The 16,678-nt window shown below is 39.2% G+C and overlaps 1 protein-coding gene across 2 annotated transcripts in view; it reads right to left on the bottom strand.

Moving 5' to 3' along the window:
* Window positions 1-16,678, bottom strand: part of CHD4 (chromodomain helicase DNA binding protein 4) — a 36,021-nt gene that overhangs the window by 5,184 nt on the left and 14,159 nt on the right. The window contains exons 20-39 of one of the 2 annotated variants that reach the window (XM_081319395.1): window positions 16,290-16,431; window positions 15,602-15,733; window positions 15,360-15,477; window positions 15,045-15,169; window positions 14,621-14,885; window positions 14,375-14,547; window positions 14,013-14,193; window positions 13,840-13,926; window positions 13,393-13,481; window positions 13,111-13,244; window positions 12,680-12,824; window positions 12,299-12,464; window positions 11,892-12,010; window positions 10,973-11,096; window positions 10,719-10,796; window positions 10,447-10,584; window positions 10,250-10,358; window positions 9,543-9,675; window positions 8,624-8,819; window positions 5,251-6,358 (exon numbers count right to left, since the gene is read on the bottom strand). In XM_081319395.1, coding sequence (XP_081175521.1) covers window positions 5,967-6,358; window positions 8,624-8,819; window positions 9,543-9,675; window positions 10,250-10,358; window positions 10,447-10,584; window positions 10,719-10,796; window positions 10,973-11,096; window positions 11,892-12,010; window positions 12,299-12,464; window positions 12,680-12,824; window positions 13,111-13,244; window positions 13,393-13,481; window positions 13,840-13,926; window positions 14,013-14,193; window positions 14,375-14,547; window positions 14,621-14,885; window positions 15,045-15,169; window positions 15,360-15,477; window positions 15,602-15,733; window positions 16,290-16,431 — 3,046 coding nt within the window. In that variant the 3' untranslated portion in view covers window positions 5,251-5,966. Of the gene's footprint in view, window positions 1-5,250; window positions 6,359-8,623; window positions 8,820-9,542; window positions 9,676-10,249; window positions 10,359-10,446; window positions 10,585-10,718; window positions 10,797-10,972; window positions 11,097-11,891; window positions 12,011-12,298; window positions 12,465-12,679; window positions 12,825-13,110; window positions 13,245-13,392; window positions 13,482-13,839; window positions 13,927-14,012; window positions 14,194-14,374; window positions 14,548-14,620; window positions 14,886-15,044; window positions 15,170-15,359; window positions 15,478-15,601; window positions 15,734-16,289; window positions 16,432-16,678 lie in introns of those variants that run through there. The other variant, XM_081319396.1, reaches the window with a different exon arrangement.

Consider the following 16,678-nt stretch of genomic DNA (forward strand, 5'->3'; position numbering starts at 1 on the left):
ATTGATATTATATCAGAAAAATGTGATGAAGATGTCTATATTTAATTATATATGTCTTAACATAACAAGAACTGTATTTGCCCAGTGTGGAAAAATGCATACCAACGGAAGAAGAGAAGACCAAGGAAGCACTGGATGGTGTAGTATTGGAACTAGATTGAGAAAGTTAATATGTACCACTGAATTATGGACCCAGACAACACGTTGTTGATTAAGTACTGATTGTTAATTAGAAAATTAATAAAATATGTATATATATAAAAAATTCATGTGAAGGGTACAGGAGAGTTAACACTAGACCAGGTCTCCAACCCTTATCGTTTGGCAGACCGGAGGGAGAGGGAGGGGGATGTATTTCACGTACGCGCATGTGCGCACACAGATATGGCTGCGAGCACCCGTGAGACAAACGTGACACTTGCTAGCAGCGCCCCATTGTTGGTTCACAGTGCCCCATTTTCACCGTGCAGTGTCATTTTCGCCAGTGTCTTGTTTTCGCCACATGCAGCGCCCCATTTGCATAGCAGTGTCACTAGCACAAGTGGGTGTGAGTGTGCGCAATGGCCAGTCTGTCCTGTGGCCCACTAGCCAGCAGGCCATGGCCCAGTAGTTGGCCGTGGCCTGCAGGTTGGCGACCCCTGACTAGACTTTTAAAACGTGATGCACACTGGAAGCAGGTAGGCATTTCCAAAAGCTTTTACAGCCAATAGTTGCACTAGCCATATCTGTACAATTCAAGTAAATTGAGCAAACAGAATGTTATGGTATCCTTACCCCAAAGGCAAGGGTGTTTGGAGGGGTAATGTGATTTTAAGAAAGCTGCATGCAATTTATCTGTGAACAGTTGCTTGAAAACTGTCTTTTTCAATATTACTGCCAAGCTCCCATGTAATCAATATTTTTGTATCCATGAAGATGGGTCAGCAAATTGCTAAATAATGCAAAGTTAATCTCAGAATGAATTAATGAATATTTTGTCCTTCTACAAAGGGACAAAAACTGACACTGCACCAAAATAAACATTAGAAATAACTTTTGAAGACCAAACTTTCAAAGAAACTTAATTCTATCAAGATACATATGGCTACAATACAATAATCTCTTTCATCTAAGGCTCAACGGAGCCAAACATCTCTAAATTCTATATGAATTGTTCCTGATCCTTAACATATTTGATGAAGTCCCTGGAGCCACTGAAACCAGCCTTGTTTTGCTCATCTTGCACTGCCATTGCTTATTGCACATCTTACAATTCAGATAAAGCACTTAGCCAAGAAGAAAGACTTGTAATATCATATATATGATATATGGAATTATTTTCAGAAGCTTGGCTGAGCACAGGAACAGGAACAGTATTAAAAATAAGTTGCTAATATGCTTCCAGTTGTTTGTCTATTGGTGGGGAAACCTGATTTATAGACACTAACCTCTAGGTTGAGAAAAAAAACCAGATGGCACAAGCAGGTAATTAGAAATAGTAATAACATCTTTGGCAATTATCACTTAGCTGAACCAATAAGCAGAGTATCTCTGCTCCTACAAGTGAAAAAATGAACATTTGATGACAGGCCTGGACAGATATTGGTCCATACTGATAAGTGGTTTATAAATGTAGAATACAGCAATTTATACTTGTAAATAGGAAGTTTTCAAAGAGATTGAGAAAAAAGAAAGCTGGAGTGCCTGGAAGCCTGGCACTCTGACAAATCAGCCATCAACAGGCACATACACATAAACAACATCAATATACCAAGAGACAATCATCAAACCAAAAAGGGAACAAAAAGACCAAAACACCTCACCAGCAATCAACACCCAGATGAGCAGAGATTAAGACCAAGGTTAACATTAGACTAACAATCAAGTATATAAAACCCCCACTCCCTTCCAGTACTGATGTTATTAGTCTGAGTACTGTAATGAAAGGTCTGCAAGAAAACAAGCTCAGACAGCAGTCACCGAGAAAAAAAATCATGAAGGTTTCTGTATGCAGAATTTGCTATAAGCAGACTTGCAGACTTTTTATCTAGTGTTTTGTTTCTTTTTAGAAGGAAGACAAGTGTGTACTTTAGCATTGTGAAAAATTCTGTGACTTAACTACTGAAGGCTGATCCTTTATTTTTTTATGTTTGTATTTGTTTCATTTTTAACTAGCAGAATCTTGCAGGAAGCTAGGAAGATACAATAAACTACAATGGTGCTTGAAAGTTTATGAAGCCTTTTGCATTTTCATATTTTTATATAAATATGACCTAAAATGTAATATTTTCCACACATCCTAAAACTAGATAAAAGATTAAACAAATGTCAAAAACATACTTGTTCATTTATTTATTTAAATAAATGACCCCAAGCTACATATTTGTGTGGCAAAAAGTAGGTGAACCTTTGTATTCAGTTACTGGTGCACTCCCACTGGGCAGCAATAGTTGTAACTAAATTTCTCTGATCACTATTGATCAATTCTGCACATAAGCTTGGAAGAAATTTAATTCATTCCTCACTGAAGAAGAGTTTTAACTTAGGGATGTTGGTGAGCTTCCTCACATGAACTGCCCACTTCAGATCCTTCCATAACATTTCTGTAGGATTAAGGTCAGGACTTTGATTTGGCCATTCCAAAACATTAACTTTCTTCTGCTTTAACAATTCATTGGTCATATGACAGAATAGAATAGAATAGAATCTGGAAGGGACCTTGGAGGTCTTGTAGTCCAGCCCCCTGCTCAAGCAGGAGAACCTATACCATTTCAGACAGGTGATTGTCCAGTCTCTTCTTGAAAGTTTCCAGTGATGGAGCGCCCACGATCTCTGGGGGTAAGCTGTTCCACTGGTTGGTTGGTTGTCCTTGCTGTCAGGAAGTTTCTCCTTAATTCCATTCAGGTTGCTTCTTTCTTTGATCAGTTTCCAACCATTGTTTCTTGTCCTGCCCTCTGGTGCTTTGGTGAATAATAATGTGATCCTCTCTTCCTTCTGGCAGCACTTCAGATACCGGAAAACTGCTATCATCTCTCCCCCATTTCTTCTTTTCTTTCAACTGGCCAAACCCAACTTCCGCAGCCGTTCTTCGTATGTTTTGGTCTCCAGGCCTTTGATCATCTTGTATGCTTTGGATTGTTATCTTGCTGCAGGATCCATTTTCTTTTGAGCTTCAGTTCAGAAACCCTGATTTATTTTTTTGCAGAATTTGTTTCAATTCAGAATTCATAGTTCCAGCAATGATGGCAAGCCATTCTGATCTAGAAGCAACAAAGCAGGCCCAAGCCTTGATACTGCTATCACCAAATTTCACAGATGGGATAGGTTTATGCTGGAATGCAGTGCTGGCCTTTTGCCAAACATAACAATTTTCATTCAAGCCCCAAAATTTATATTTTGATTTCATCTATCCACAGAACTTTCTTCCAGTATCCTCTGACTTATTTATGTTGCAAGCTATAGACAGACAGCAATGTTATTTGGGCGGTTAGTGGCTTTCTCCTTGGTATCTTTGCCATATGCACCACTGTTATTCAGTTCTCCTGATGGTGGTCTCTTGAACACAAATATTTACCAATGCAAGACAGGTCTTTAGTTTTTACATGTTACCTTGGACTTGAGACCTCCTGGAGTACTGCATGCCTTGCTCTTGGTGTGACCTTGGTTGGTTGACCACTCCTGGGAAGGGCAACAATGATGTTTAATTACCTCAAAGTGAGTATGATCTGCCTGTCAGTAGATTTGTGAAGTCCAGGTTCTTTGGAAATAGCTCTGTAACCTTTTGCAGCCTGATGCTGTTTGAAGATCTTCAGAAATCTCCTTTGTTGAGCCCATGCCACACCTCTACATAACTGTGTTAGAAGATCAGACTTTGATAGTGAATTCAGAATTCTGTTCTTTAAATAAGGCAGGCCTACATTCATACCTGATTGTCATTCCATGGATTGAAACACCTGATCCTAATTTTCCCTTCAAATGAACTAATATTCCTAAAGGTTCACCTATTTTTGTCACACATAAATGTGTTGCTTTAGATTTATTTTCCTCAAAACTTTAATTGGCTTCTGTTTACCTAATTTTAGAACTTGTGTGAAGAACAGATTACGTTACATTTATGCAGACATTTTGAACATTCAAGAGTTCACAAATTTCCAGAATATTATGAAGCCATCAGATATGGGTCTCTTTAAGTCCATTTCTGATGCTGAATAGGCTTACTAGCCTTCTTAAGAAAGAAAAGCAGCAAGGTTTGGAAAAAGTTTTTTTTTGAATACAGGAGGCACATTCTATAATTTATTACATACTTCTGAAGGTTCCTGAAGAATCTAATCCAAGAAAGAAACATTTATAATTTAGATTTGCTTGTGTTTCTCTACTGTGTTTCTCTATTTTCATCAGATAGTCCAGGGGTCTTCAAACTTGGCCCTTTTATGACTTGTGGACTTCAACTCCCAGAATTCCTCAGCCAGCATTGCTGGCTGAGGAATTCTAGGAGTTGAAGTCCACAAGTCATAAAAGGGCCAAGTTTGAAGACCCCTGAGATAGCCATTCAAACCATGATGCTTTTCCCCCCTTTCTGAATCATTATAGACCAGTGTGTGTCAAAGAAGTTCTGAATGTGTAGATCTGAAGTATAATTCTCAGAATAGGTTAGCCTTAAAACTGTGTGTTCCATTAGTGTATAAGAAAGCATTCAAAAGAATGATGTTTTCAAGGTAATGGTCATCACAGTACAGTCCAATCTTAAACCATGTCTTCAATAACTTGCAGGAGTTAATTTCCTTTCTTTACAACCTGCACAGGGCCTTATACACAAAATAAAGTGCTTTTATTTTTAGGCAGCGATAATAATATGATCTGTAGCCTCTATGAAAAAAGCAACACTCTCATGCTCTACACTTTCTTTATGCCTGTACTTATAAGGAGGAGGAAGAGAAGGATGAATGGAGAATGAAATTCAAGAAGGTTCTTCCCTGATTTCTGCTAATGTAATATTAGGGGGGAAATAGGCATTTTCACTTCTACGGAAAGAACTTCTTTTTTTATTTATTTCATTTACGTAGCTGCCCTCTCACCAGATGATTCTGGAAAGCACACAACAGAATTTCAAGGATGCACTTCTTGTTGCCATTTGACAAAGAAATATTCAAGTTGCCAGAATCCACTCCATAAGAGGTACGGTAGATATAGAAAGTTTGCACACCACTGTTAAAATGCCAGGTTTTTGAGGTATAAAAAAAATCAGACTAAATCACTTCATAATTTTTTCCACCTTTAATGTAATATGTAAAGCTGTACAATTCAACTGAAAAAAGAAACTGAAATCTTTTAGGGGGGAAAATAACAATAAAAAAACTTGCAATAACATGGTTGCATAAAGATGCATGCCCTTAAACTAATACTTTGTCGAAGGACCTTCTCATTTTATGACAGCAGTCAGTCTTTTGGGGCAGGATCCTATCAGCGTGGCACATCTGGCCTTGGGAATCTTTGCCCACTCTTCCTTGCAAAATTGCTCCAAATCTGTCAGACTGTGAGGGCATCTCTTGTGCATAGCCCTCTTCAGGCTACCCCACAGATTTTTATTTGAATTTAGGACTGGGCTCTGATTTTGTCATTCTAAACCTTTGATCTTCCTTTGGCGAAACCATCATTTTGTGGATTTGGAGATATGCTTTGGGTTATTGTTGTACTGAAAAGTGAAATTCCTCTTCATCTTCAGCATTTTAGAAAAGGCCTGAAAGTGGTATTTGAAGCTGTTCATAATTTCCACCACCTTCACTAAAGCCCCAGTTCCAACTGTAGAAAAGCATAATGCTTCACTGTATGATGTACTTTTGGTGATTCATCATGTCGTTTCTTGTGCCAAACACACTTTTTGGAATTATGGCCAAAAAGTTCAAACTTTGGTCTCATCAGACCGTAACGCATTTTCCCATATGCGTTTGACAGACATGATGTACGTTTTTTGCAAAATGTAACTGGGCTTAGATGTTTTTCTTTGTAAGAAAATGCTTCTGTTCCACCACACTATCCCACAGCCCAGACATATGAAGAATGCGGGAGATTGTTGTCACATGTAACACACAACCAGTTCTTGCCAGAATTTCCTGCAGCTCTTTTAATGTTGCTGTAGGCTTCTTGGCAGCCTCTTGGACCAGATTTTTTCTTGTTTTTTCATCGATTTTGGAGGGACATCCAGTTCTTGGTAATGTCAGTGCTGTGCCGTATTTTCTCCACTTGTTGATGACTGTCTTCACTGTGTTCCATGGTATCTCCAACGCCTTGGAAATTTTCTTGTACCCTTCTCCTGACTGATACCTTCCAACAATGAGATCCCTTTGATGTTTTGTAAGCTCTTTGCAGGCCATGGGTTTTGCTGCAAGAGGCAACTAATAAATGTTAGAAAATTCCAACTAGAACTGAACTTTATATGGGATTGGTCAGAGTCACTTTAATTAACGGCATTTATTTAACATCAGTTTGAAAGCGATTGGTCAATTCTGAACACAGCCACATCCCTACTTATAAGAGGGTGTGAAAACTTAAAAGTGGACATAAAGTCTACACACCCGTTAAAATACCAGATTTTTGATATATATTAAAAAATCAGACAAGATAAATCACTTCAGATTTTTTTCTGCCTTTAATATAGCATAAACGCTGTAAAATTCAATTAAAAACAAACTGAAATGTTTAGGGAAAAATAACAAAAACTAGAACAATGTGGCTGCATAAGTGTTCACACCCTCTTGTAAGTAGGGTTGTGGCTGTGTTCAGAATTAACCAATCACAGGGATGTGTTTGTGTTCAAAATTAACCAATTTCATTCGAACTGATATTAAATAGTAGTCAGTACAAATGTCCCATCAATTAAATTAAAGTGACTCTGATCGATCCCATATAAAATTCAGCTGTTGCAGTAGGATTTTTGGATATTCACTCAGTTGTCTCTTACAGCAAAAGCCATGGCCTGTAAAGAGCTTACAAAGCATCAAAGGGATCAGTCAGGAGACGGGTATAAACAAATTTCCAAGGCATTCGCTATACCATGGAACAGTGAAGACAGTCATCAACAAGTGAAGAAAATATGGCACAACAGTGACATTACTAAAAAATCCCTCCAAAATTGATGAAAAAAATAAGGAAACTGGTCCGAGAGGCTGCCAAGAAGCCACAGCAACATTAAAGGAGATGCAGGAATTCCTGTCAAGTACTGGTTATGTACTACATGTGACAACAATCTCCTCCTGTATTCTTTGTATGTCTGGGCTGTGGGGAAGGATGGCAAGATGGAAGCCTTTTCTTACAAAGAAAAACATTTAAGCCCGGCTACATTTTGCAAAACTCTACATCATATCTGACAAATCCATGTGAAGAAACGTGTTAGGGTCTGATGAGACCAAAGTTGAACTTTTGGGCCATTAATTCCTAAAATAATTTTGGTGCAAAAATAATACTGTGCATCATTGAAAATACATTGAAAATAGTAACAGTGAAGCATGATGGTGGCTTCAGCTACAACTGGGGCTTTAGTCAAGGTGGAGGAAATTATGAACAGTTCCAAGCATCAGTCAATTTTAGCATAAAAACTTCAGACCTCTGCTAAAATACTGATTCTTCAAATCAACAAAATATTGGCTTCACTAGAAGACGACTAAAGTTTTGGAATAGCCCAATCAGAGCCCAGGCCTGAATCCAATTGAAAATCTGTGGGGTGACCTGAAGAGATTGCAATTTGACAGATTTGGAGCACTTTTGCAAGGATGAGTAGGCAAAGATTCCCAAGGCAAGCTGTGTCATGCTGATAGGCTGGCTACTCCAAAAGACTGGATGCTGTCGTAAAATCAAAAGGTGCTTCAACAAAGTATTAGTTTAAGGGTGTGCATCTTTATGCAACCATGTTATTTTAAGTTTTTTATTGTTATTTTTCCCCCTAAAAGATTTCAGTTTCTTTTTAAATTGAATTGTACAGCTTATATGTTATATTTAAGGTGAAAAAATTCTGAAGTGATTCTAATTTTTTTATATTTCAGAAACTTGGCATTTTAACAGGATATATAGATTGTCTATATCCATTGTAAGTTGGGACTTTCTCCTTTACCCATTAGCTTCTGGATGTATGGTGGTTGTTTTTTTTAAAAGACCAATGAATTATCTTAAACTCAGTACTAAAAACCTTCTTGGAAATGTAGCCAGGACTTACTTTATGGCAACTATTTCCTAATTAGAAATGCCACCAAATTTAAAATATTGAGAAAATTACCCTATGTAGGAAAGAAACTCTTGGGCCATATCTACTGGAGAGAAAATGCTCCCCTAGAGATACAAATACTACAGTAATTTTGCACAAACCTGGAATCCATCTCATCTGGTCTATTTTCAGGAACAAAGCTTTATTCTGTTTTGTATTTGTAAAACCACCAGTTACTTGGGGAGCTCTCCTCATTTCAAAAATTGATTTGTTTTCTTGAAATGAAACAGGGGCTTTCCCAAATTTCTAGCTGCTCTCCTTCCCTTGAGAAAAAGGATACATACTTAGCGGTGCACGGAACAGTGTGTGTCAAGGGAGCATGAGGGGAGGGGGCCGGTGGCACGCAATTCAACCCCTATTCTCATTAAACAGTGTCTCACCACTCCTCACCTTTGTGAAGCACTGCATTGGCTGGTTTATTCCCAGCCATAGATTCCTTGGATAGGTGCTGATGGCTCTCAGCTAGGCACTCCACTTCAGCAAAACGGGTATTAAGAGCCATAGAGGGATGAGATGGATCTTCCGACATGTTTAGATATGCAGCTCTCCGCAGTTGCTCTTCAATCACTAGGGCTTGTTCCAGCAGCTGTTAAAAGCAATTTTGGTCCTCATTTTTTTAGTACAGGATCCATACTGCTTATAATTCCTATATGTTACATTCGGTTTATAATGTCTTGTAAGACCTATGTACTGTTCTAAGAGAATATTCAAAATTCTCTAACAAAATACCACAAAAATTTTAATTGTAAGGCCATTTGGCACAAATGAATAGCTAATTCTTTGTCCTGCTGCCCCAAAGTGACCCGATCAGAATCTTAAACCTAACCACTAAAATAAAAGTAATAAATACATATATACAACTCAATATTAATATAAAATATTGCAAAAGAATCCTTCCGATGACTACTTGACAATATTTTAAGAGTATTGTTTAAAAATCATGAAGCTCTTTATGAGCTGAATTAATGTGCTATTAGGCTTTACCATACATATCTAAGACATTCTTTTTATATTTAAAAAAAATCTGCATGTAAAATCAGAGAAATTTCCCTCAGCTTTTATATGGCAAGTTTTCAGGGGCAAAAAGGATGCCTTAAATCAAGTGAGGAGGCATTCATTTTGCCTTTAAAGCTCATCCTTACCCTTCAAACAAAAAAGGAAACGATGCTTTCAACTCATTCACCCATCTATCCTGTTCTTAATCCCCCACCAAAAAAAATCTAAAAAAAAAAAAAAGCTAACTTGTTTTTGAAGAAAAATCTAATCTGCTCATTGGCCAGATTTACAAAGAAGAAGAAGAAATGCTCACCTTAAACCTCCTGGCCAAGAATTTGTTCTTTATTTCTAGAAAGTTACCCCTGTTCATTTCACCCTTGAAAGGCTCATTGAGGATGGCGTAACGGGAATCGTTCTGGATATCTTGCCATCGAGCATAACCATGACTGTAATTGGAGAAGCTCAGGAAAAAAATAACTTGGAAAATGCGGTAAATCAGCGACAATTAGAGTTTATTTGAATTAGTGAGTAGTGAGATTCAAGCTCAAGCCCTAGGATGCCAATTTATTCACAGGGAAGACTTTCAGGTAAATCTTTCTTTGAATAGTCTCCGCCAGGCTTTGTCATCTTACTACTTCACCTGCCAAGCCACCACTGCTGAAAAACCTGGTACAGCAGACTCTCCCTGCAAATGGAGATCTATTTGACCCCAATAAGTAGTGGGATATGCTGGGCCACAGGGCAGAGTAAAGCTCCAAAAATTGATGAGAACAGCAGTAAATGTAGAAAGAAGTAAAACAGGAAATCTGAAAACCCACCAGAAGCGAACAAGCATTTCTATTATTAAAGAGAGCATCTAAATGTAATACAAACGTGTTGACTGCCGTGTGCAGAATCTATTCTTGTTAGAGATATGCATGCAAATACCAGACCTGTTTTAAACCCAAAAAATCATACTGTTTTTCCTTAACTAAGTCAAATTCTCAATCAAATCTATCACGGCTTCTAGAAGGAGGATACTTTATAATTCCTGCCAAGAGCCAATAGTCATGGCGCCGGTGCCAGATCTCGTATGTCTTCTTGGTAACAGTAGCTGCTCGCTCTTCATTTTGCCACAAGGAATGCAACTCTGCAAGGAAGCAAAAAGGCAAAGTGTTTACAACTGAACAGAAAAAAAGCTCCCAGAAAAACAATCTATTCTCAATGTCAGTTAGTACCAGTGAAACCACCATCTGCAATGTTGAACATGAACCGTTGTTTTATGGCTTTCTTGTGCCGATCGTCAGCAGGATCTTTAAGTGTTTCCCCATTTTGCAGCATCACTATATCTTTCTTCTCATCTTCCTTTTTCTCTTCTGAAAAGAGAAAAGATAATTAGACCATAATTACCAATGACTCCACCTTAATATCCCAAACATACCCTAGTCTCTGCCTAAAAAAACCCCTATTTTATTGGGTGGATTAAATGTACAATAAATAGCACTCTTGCCTTTCTCATCAAGATTAATGGTGGGAGGTTCAGCAGGTGGCTCCGCAGGTGTCTTTTCTTCCACTTTCTCTGTGTCAGCTAGAGGGGAAAACATCTGTATAAATGGGTGTCTTGGGTGCGTCTCCCAAAACTGTAGTCTCAATCCAGGTTATCCCCCTTAGCCTTAAGAGCTTCTATTTACACCAAGAACTCCCATGCTTTACAGTTTCATTCACCTGTGGAATATGACACATACTCAGGAACTACGGCCATACCTTTGTTTTCTGTTTCCATGGGCTCCTCTTTCACTTCCATGTCATCTGGTTTCTTCTCTTCAGCTTCTACTGTATTTACAGGAGATTTTACCTCTTGTGAGCTGGTCTCTGTTGAAGGCGGAGCCTGCGATATGGGAGAAGAGTAAGCAGACTCTTTAGTCAATAAAGACTGTAAGTAAAACCCAGACCCATTAACAAATTTCACAGCACGTCTAGTAACAGCGGTTCTCTTAATATTTTAAATTATTAGTTGCATACAACAAAGAACACCTGTGGAGTTTGCTCTTCTAATAGGGTTTTGTGAAGCTTTGGATTCAAAGCCAAAAATGACTTCTGAGCGTGCGGGGACACTTACAGCAGTTCCCTTCCTAAATCAAACAAGGCCCTGCTATAGCTGCGAAGGATACCTGTGCAATCCTAGGTAAAGATGCAGTTTTTCATCTTCAGAGTGGGAGAGATTATGACCAAACTGAGCAAGTACTTAAAAAGAATTTTTTTAACAGCAATAGAATATTAGGAGAAAAATTATTTTTTATGATACTAAATCAGACATGTCAAACACAAGGCCTGGATCCGGCCCGTGAAGTGGTTTCATGCGGCCCGTGAAGCCATCCTGGAAACAGTGAGGGAACGGCCCCCACTGCCTTGGCCCTGGCCCAGAGACCCTCCTTCTGCCAGAGACCCTCAGATCTGTCCCACTCCTGCCCAGGCCCCCATAGGCACCCTTGATGCAAACGATGTAGAGCTGGCCACGCCCACCCGGTAGGCCATACACACTCTAGCCACGCCCACCCAGTAGGCCACGCCCACCCAGGCCATACCTACCCGGCCCCTTGAGGGCAACCGCAATGCTGATGCGGCCCTCAATGAAATTGAGTTTGACACCCCTGTACTAAATAAACCCCTGGCAGGCACTCACCTCAACTGGAACTTCATTTTCAACAGAAGCAGCAACTGCAGGACTGATCTCCTTCTCCGATTCTGTGGGCTCCACTTGATCCTTGGTAGTGGTTCCATCTTCCACCTTCACTCCTTCCTCTGTATTAATTGGCAGAAGAAACTTTTCAGGCGGCTTTTTTCTCTCTCTTAGGAGACTGATGTTCTATAGTCACCCAACCTCTGAAGTAACTTTATTCTGACATAAATAGTCTATCTGGATGTTCTCTTGTGCCTTTGAGGGCAGCTCAACACTTGGAAGAAGCCCTCCTAATATAAGAGTGCTTTATTTACGTCCAGCCCCAAGCTCTCTACCACAGTTTTGGCAGGAGGATTAGAAATGGAAAGCTGGACTGCTCTTTCTCGAAGGCATTAACTCAAGGCTCTCACCTAAAGAAGGAAGAGGTGCAGGAGTATTAGGCTGAGTATCTCCTGGTGTAGAGGGAGTTGGGGTTTTGGGGGAAGGCGAACTTGGTTGCAAAAGCTTTTTGTTCTCCTCTATCTCTGCAAGTTCTGGCATACTCCAGCGTCCGTTCACATGTTCAAATTCTTGTACCTTAGTAGGTGGGGAAAAATGAGAAAATATATTACTCTTTTCAAAATCAAAACAAATGAAGAATATCAGCAACTAAGCTCCTGAACTCCAATGAGTAAACAGAGGCAAAAAGACCCACTAATTAGTGCATATCGCATATGTATGAAGGATTAGAAGCCCTTTTAAAATATTTTCTCATATCTGTAGAATAGATGGAAACTGTATTTTGGAGTCACCTTCTTGCGTATGAGAGACATGACCCCTATTCGTGTGAGAACGTGTTGTCGGGACAAGCCCTCACGTGGGACCCCATCGGCAAATGTTTCTGCACCATCTGCTCCTGGTTCACACAAGTGACGCATGAAGAGAGAGACATAGGCCCTGCCAAACACAAAGGGGAGAAACCTTTATACTAATAATAATCACTCTGCAATAGCCCCACTTTACATCAGGATTATTCACCTGGCACAGCTGAAAGAAATTAACATGGAAGAACTTGAGCAGCAGGCACCATTATTCTACCTACATCAACTTGGCTTTTATATATACTCATTAGAAAATACTTGCCAAATTCTAATACTGCTCTTCCTTATCTCCACAGAAGCACAGTTGGCCTTCACTGGGTTTCCCTTTTAAAAGAGATTTCTCTATTTTTGCACAAACTCACTTGAACTCCTTTTCTGATTTGCCACGGAGATCTCGGACCAGCCACTGGGTAGTAAAGGCATCCTGAGGTGGCATCCCGTAGCGCATGATGGCATTAAGGAAGGCCTTCCGCTGTCGAGCGTTAAAGCCCAATACCTGTTAGAGGAAATAGATTCAGGGAAAAAGATTTAGATGTAATGGTAATGTCTGTATGTTCGAGCATCCCATTTAGGATTGTATTAGTATCCTTAGAACACATTAGTACCATCCTTTTTCATAACACTCTCATAACTATATACATTACCTCTATGTTTCCTCCCACACGGGCAAGGAGTGGGGGTAATGGCTTGTCCTTGTCATTCCTTAGGCCTTTGCGACTAGGCCGTCGTGCAGCTGACAAAACGAAAGGGTAGTTCAGTTAACAGCATAATTTAAGCCACAGGACCAGAGTATGATATATTTTCATTGAACATAGAAAGCATATGAAGAGTATATCTCTTATTTAATACTTTAATTCAATTTATACTCTGCTTTTCTTCCAAGGAAGGGACTGTGCAGCCTATTCCTCTGCACCCCTTTTAATCTTCACCCTCAGATATTTTAGGCCAAAGAATAGCAAATGACCCAATGAGTTTCAGGACTGAGAAACTGAATATTCCTAATCTTCCCTATAATGTTGCTGGGATTTTAGCAATTATACTGTTTTTTCAAACTGAAAGAAAGCAGTCCTTGAATCTGCATCAAAATTTACCTTCCGACCTCTCATCAAAATCTTCATCACCTTCCTCGGATGCAACAGAATAGTCGGACTGATTATCTGATTGGTCATCCTGCCAGTCTGGGGAAAACAAAAAGGCTGTGAAAATTCTCTGAGAAAGGCTACCTTCAAACCATAATATTCACTCTCACTTGTTCACCACACACCTCTATCTTCTTGTGAGCCATCGTTATAGTTGACTTGTTTACGAATGCGCTTCCCCTTGCCTAGATTCCTAGCCAAGTCTTCCTGCTGCTGCTCATAATGATGGCGAAGCAGTTTTTCCCAATAGTCTGGATCCACTGACTCTTCTTGCTTGATAATCTCACGTTCAACCTCTTCTTCCTCCTACCACAACATCAGAAGGTAACAATAGCTCAGTATTATCCATGTTTATAAGAGAAGCAAGTCTCCCTGTTTTCAGAGTTTCCTAATAAAGAGGTTTGTAATTGCCAACTTAATGTGAATGTTTTATCAAGAACCGTTTGGGGGGGAAAAACATCTAGCAAGAGCCAATCAATTCACTTACCCCCATTTCTTCTTCACGCACCACATATTGAGCTACTTTAAAGGAACTCAGGTACTCATTCATGCCCTGAAGTTCTGCATCCTCTGTCTCATCCTGGTTCCTATCCAGAAGTCGTTCAATTGCCTTATCATCATAATGGATGACACTGCTGTCCTCACCTTCCTTATTATCCCCTGAAAGAGCAGCTATTTAGTAGATAACAAAGGACTAAATGTAAAAGTAAATAAAGGAAAGTAAACCACTCACTTTGTGTTACACTGCACAGATTCTTACCACCCTCCGTAGCTTCATCTTTGAAAAGCTCTTCAGTACCAAATTTAAGGATGTCATCCAGTTCTTGTTTGGACATAGAACCAGTCTTGGAGCCCAATCCTGGTCTTACTACAAGATGCGTTAGCATCATTTTCTTTTTGGCCACTTGTGTGATTCGCTCTTCTACGGAGGCTCGTGTAACAAAGCGATAAATCATCACTTTCTTGTTTTGCCCAATTCGGTGAGCACGACTAAAAGCCTGACAGGAAAAAAAGGGAGATGAAAAAAGGCTTTCAGATATTCATTACATCAGTCTGTATTCTCACAAACCACGTTTTCACCCATTTCATCCAGCATTCTCTCTAAATGCATTGTTTTCCAAGATTCAATCTTGGAAATTTTTATTACTCAAATTTACCTGGATGTCATTGTGTGGATTCCAGTCAGAGTCATAGATTATTACTGTGTCTGCAGTGGCAAGATTAATACCAAGGCCTCCAGCTCTAGTGGAAAGTAAAAAACAGAACTGTGGGGCACCAGGAGCTAGAGAAAAGAAATGAGAGGTCATCAGTTGTCAAGAATTTGGAATATCCATGTCACCTTCAAAGCTTGTCTAACCAGTCCCAGATTAATTTTAGAGATATTAGCCAGAGGAGGGGAGGAAAATGCAAGGGAAAGTCACAGATCCTGCCAAGGTAAGTAAATTTGTTGGGTGTACCCATCATATTCATACCATTGAAGCGATCAATAGCTTCCTGTCGCATATTTCCTGTAATCCCACCATCAATTCTCTCATATTTATACCCTTCATGTTCCAGAAAGTCTTCCAATAGATCCAACATCTTAGTCATCTATAAAGTCCAAAGAAATAAATGGAATCAGTAGAAAACATGTTGCTAATCTATAATCAAGTAAACAGCTTCTGTGACACGTAACTACTCCTAATCAGAGGAAAATACTGTTCCTTTCAGTTACCTGGGAGAATATCAGCACTCTGTGGCCCCCTTCCTTGAGATTCTTCAACATTTTCTGAAGCAGAAGTAGCTTCCCAGAAGCTCGGATTAGGGCACTGCCATCATACATCCCATTAGGCATCTTTGGTGCTTCCTGTGTGTGAGAGAGGGCGACAAAGTAAGAAAGAGAGAGAGAGATTAGAAGCTAGAGTTTCTTGGTTTTGGTCAGGTTTGTTACAAATATCCTACAGTTGAATTTAATACATATTATTTCAATGTCATTTCTTTATTGCTTATCTCGCTCAAATAATCCTTATTACTTTAGGGTCTTCACCACTTTCACAGCTGCCATACTCATGTACTTCTTACCTGAAGAAAGACTTTCAATTGTTGTACCCAAGAGCACGCGTGTCAATTTAAAAATGTGAAATGTTGAGCCAATTCATACAGTATTACAAAATCTTAGCAGCCCATTTGGAGAAACAGTTTACTAAATCCAAATCAACATAACTGAAAAACATTGGTTAGTTATTAAATAAGCCTATTAAATTTAAATTTGAGGTGCTTGTCAACACAATTTTTCTCCAGTACCTTAAAAAAAGATTGCTATGGTACCGTCAATCAAGCACCTCAATATCCAAACAATCAAATAAAAAAATAATGGAAGGATATGGGTTTTCAATCAAGATCCTGAAGGAGTCAGAACATACCATAGCAGCCACAGGGAAGAGATACGGATGGTTGCAGCATTTCTTCAAATCCATAACAACATTGAGCAGAGAAACTTGGTTGCCACCACCCCGTGCATTCAGTGCCTCAAAATTTCTTGTTAGGATATATTTGTAGTACTTCCTGTAAAAATGTTAATGTTCACATTATTGGTTTCTGTTTTTCACATGTCTTGCCTTAAAATCAAGCACCTACCTTAGGAGTACCTTTAAAAATAAATTTACCTTTACCTCTCATTCGCCCCTTAAATGTACTAAGAGGAAATAGATTAGCAATAGAAAACTGAACAAAAAAAGAAGAGAATAATTCTAAATCAACACCCTAAAACAAAGCAAGTGGATGCTTATTAGGATACTTAACCATTATTATT

This window comes from Vipera berus, assembly GCF_964194415.1.
Source record: "Vipera berus genome assembly, chromosome: 2".
Taxonomy (NCBI): domain Eukaryota; kingdom Metazoa; phylum Chordata; class Lepidosauria; order Squamata; family Viperidae; genus Vipera; species Vipera berus.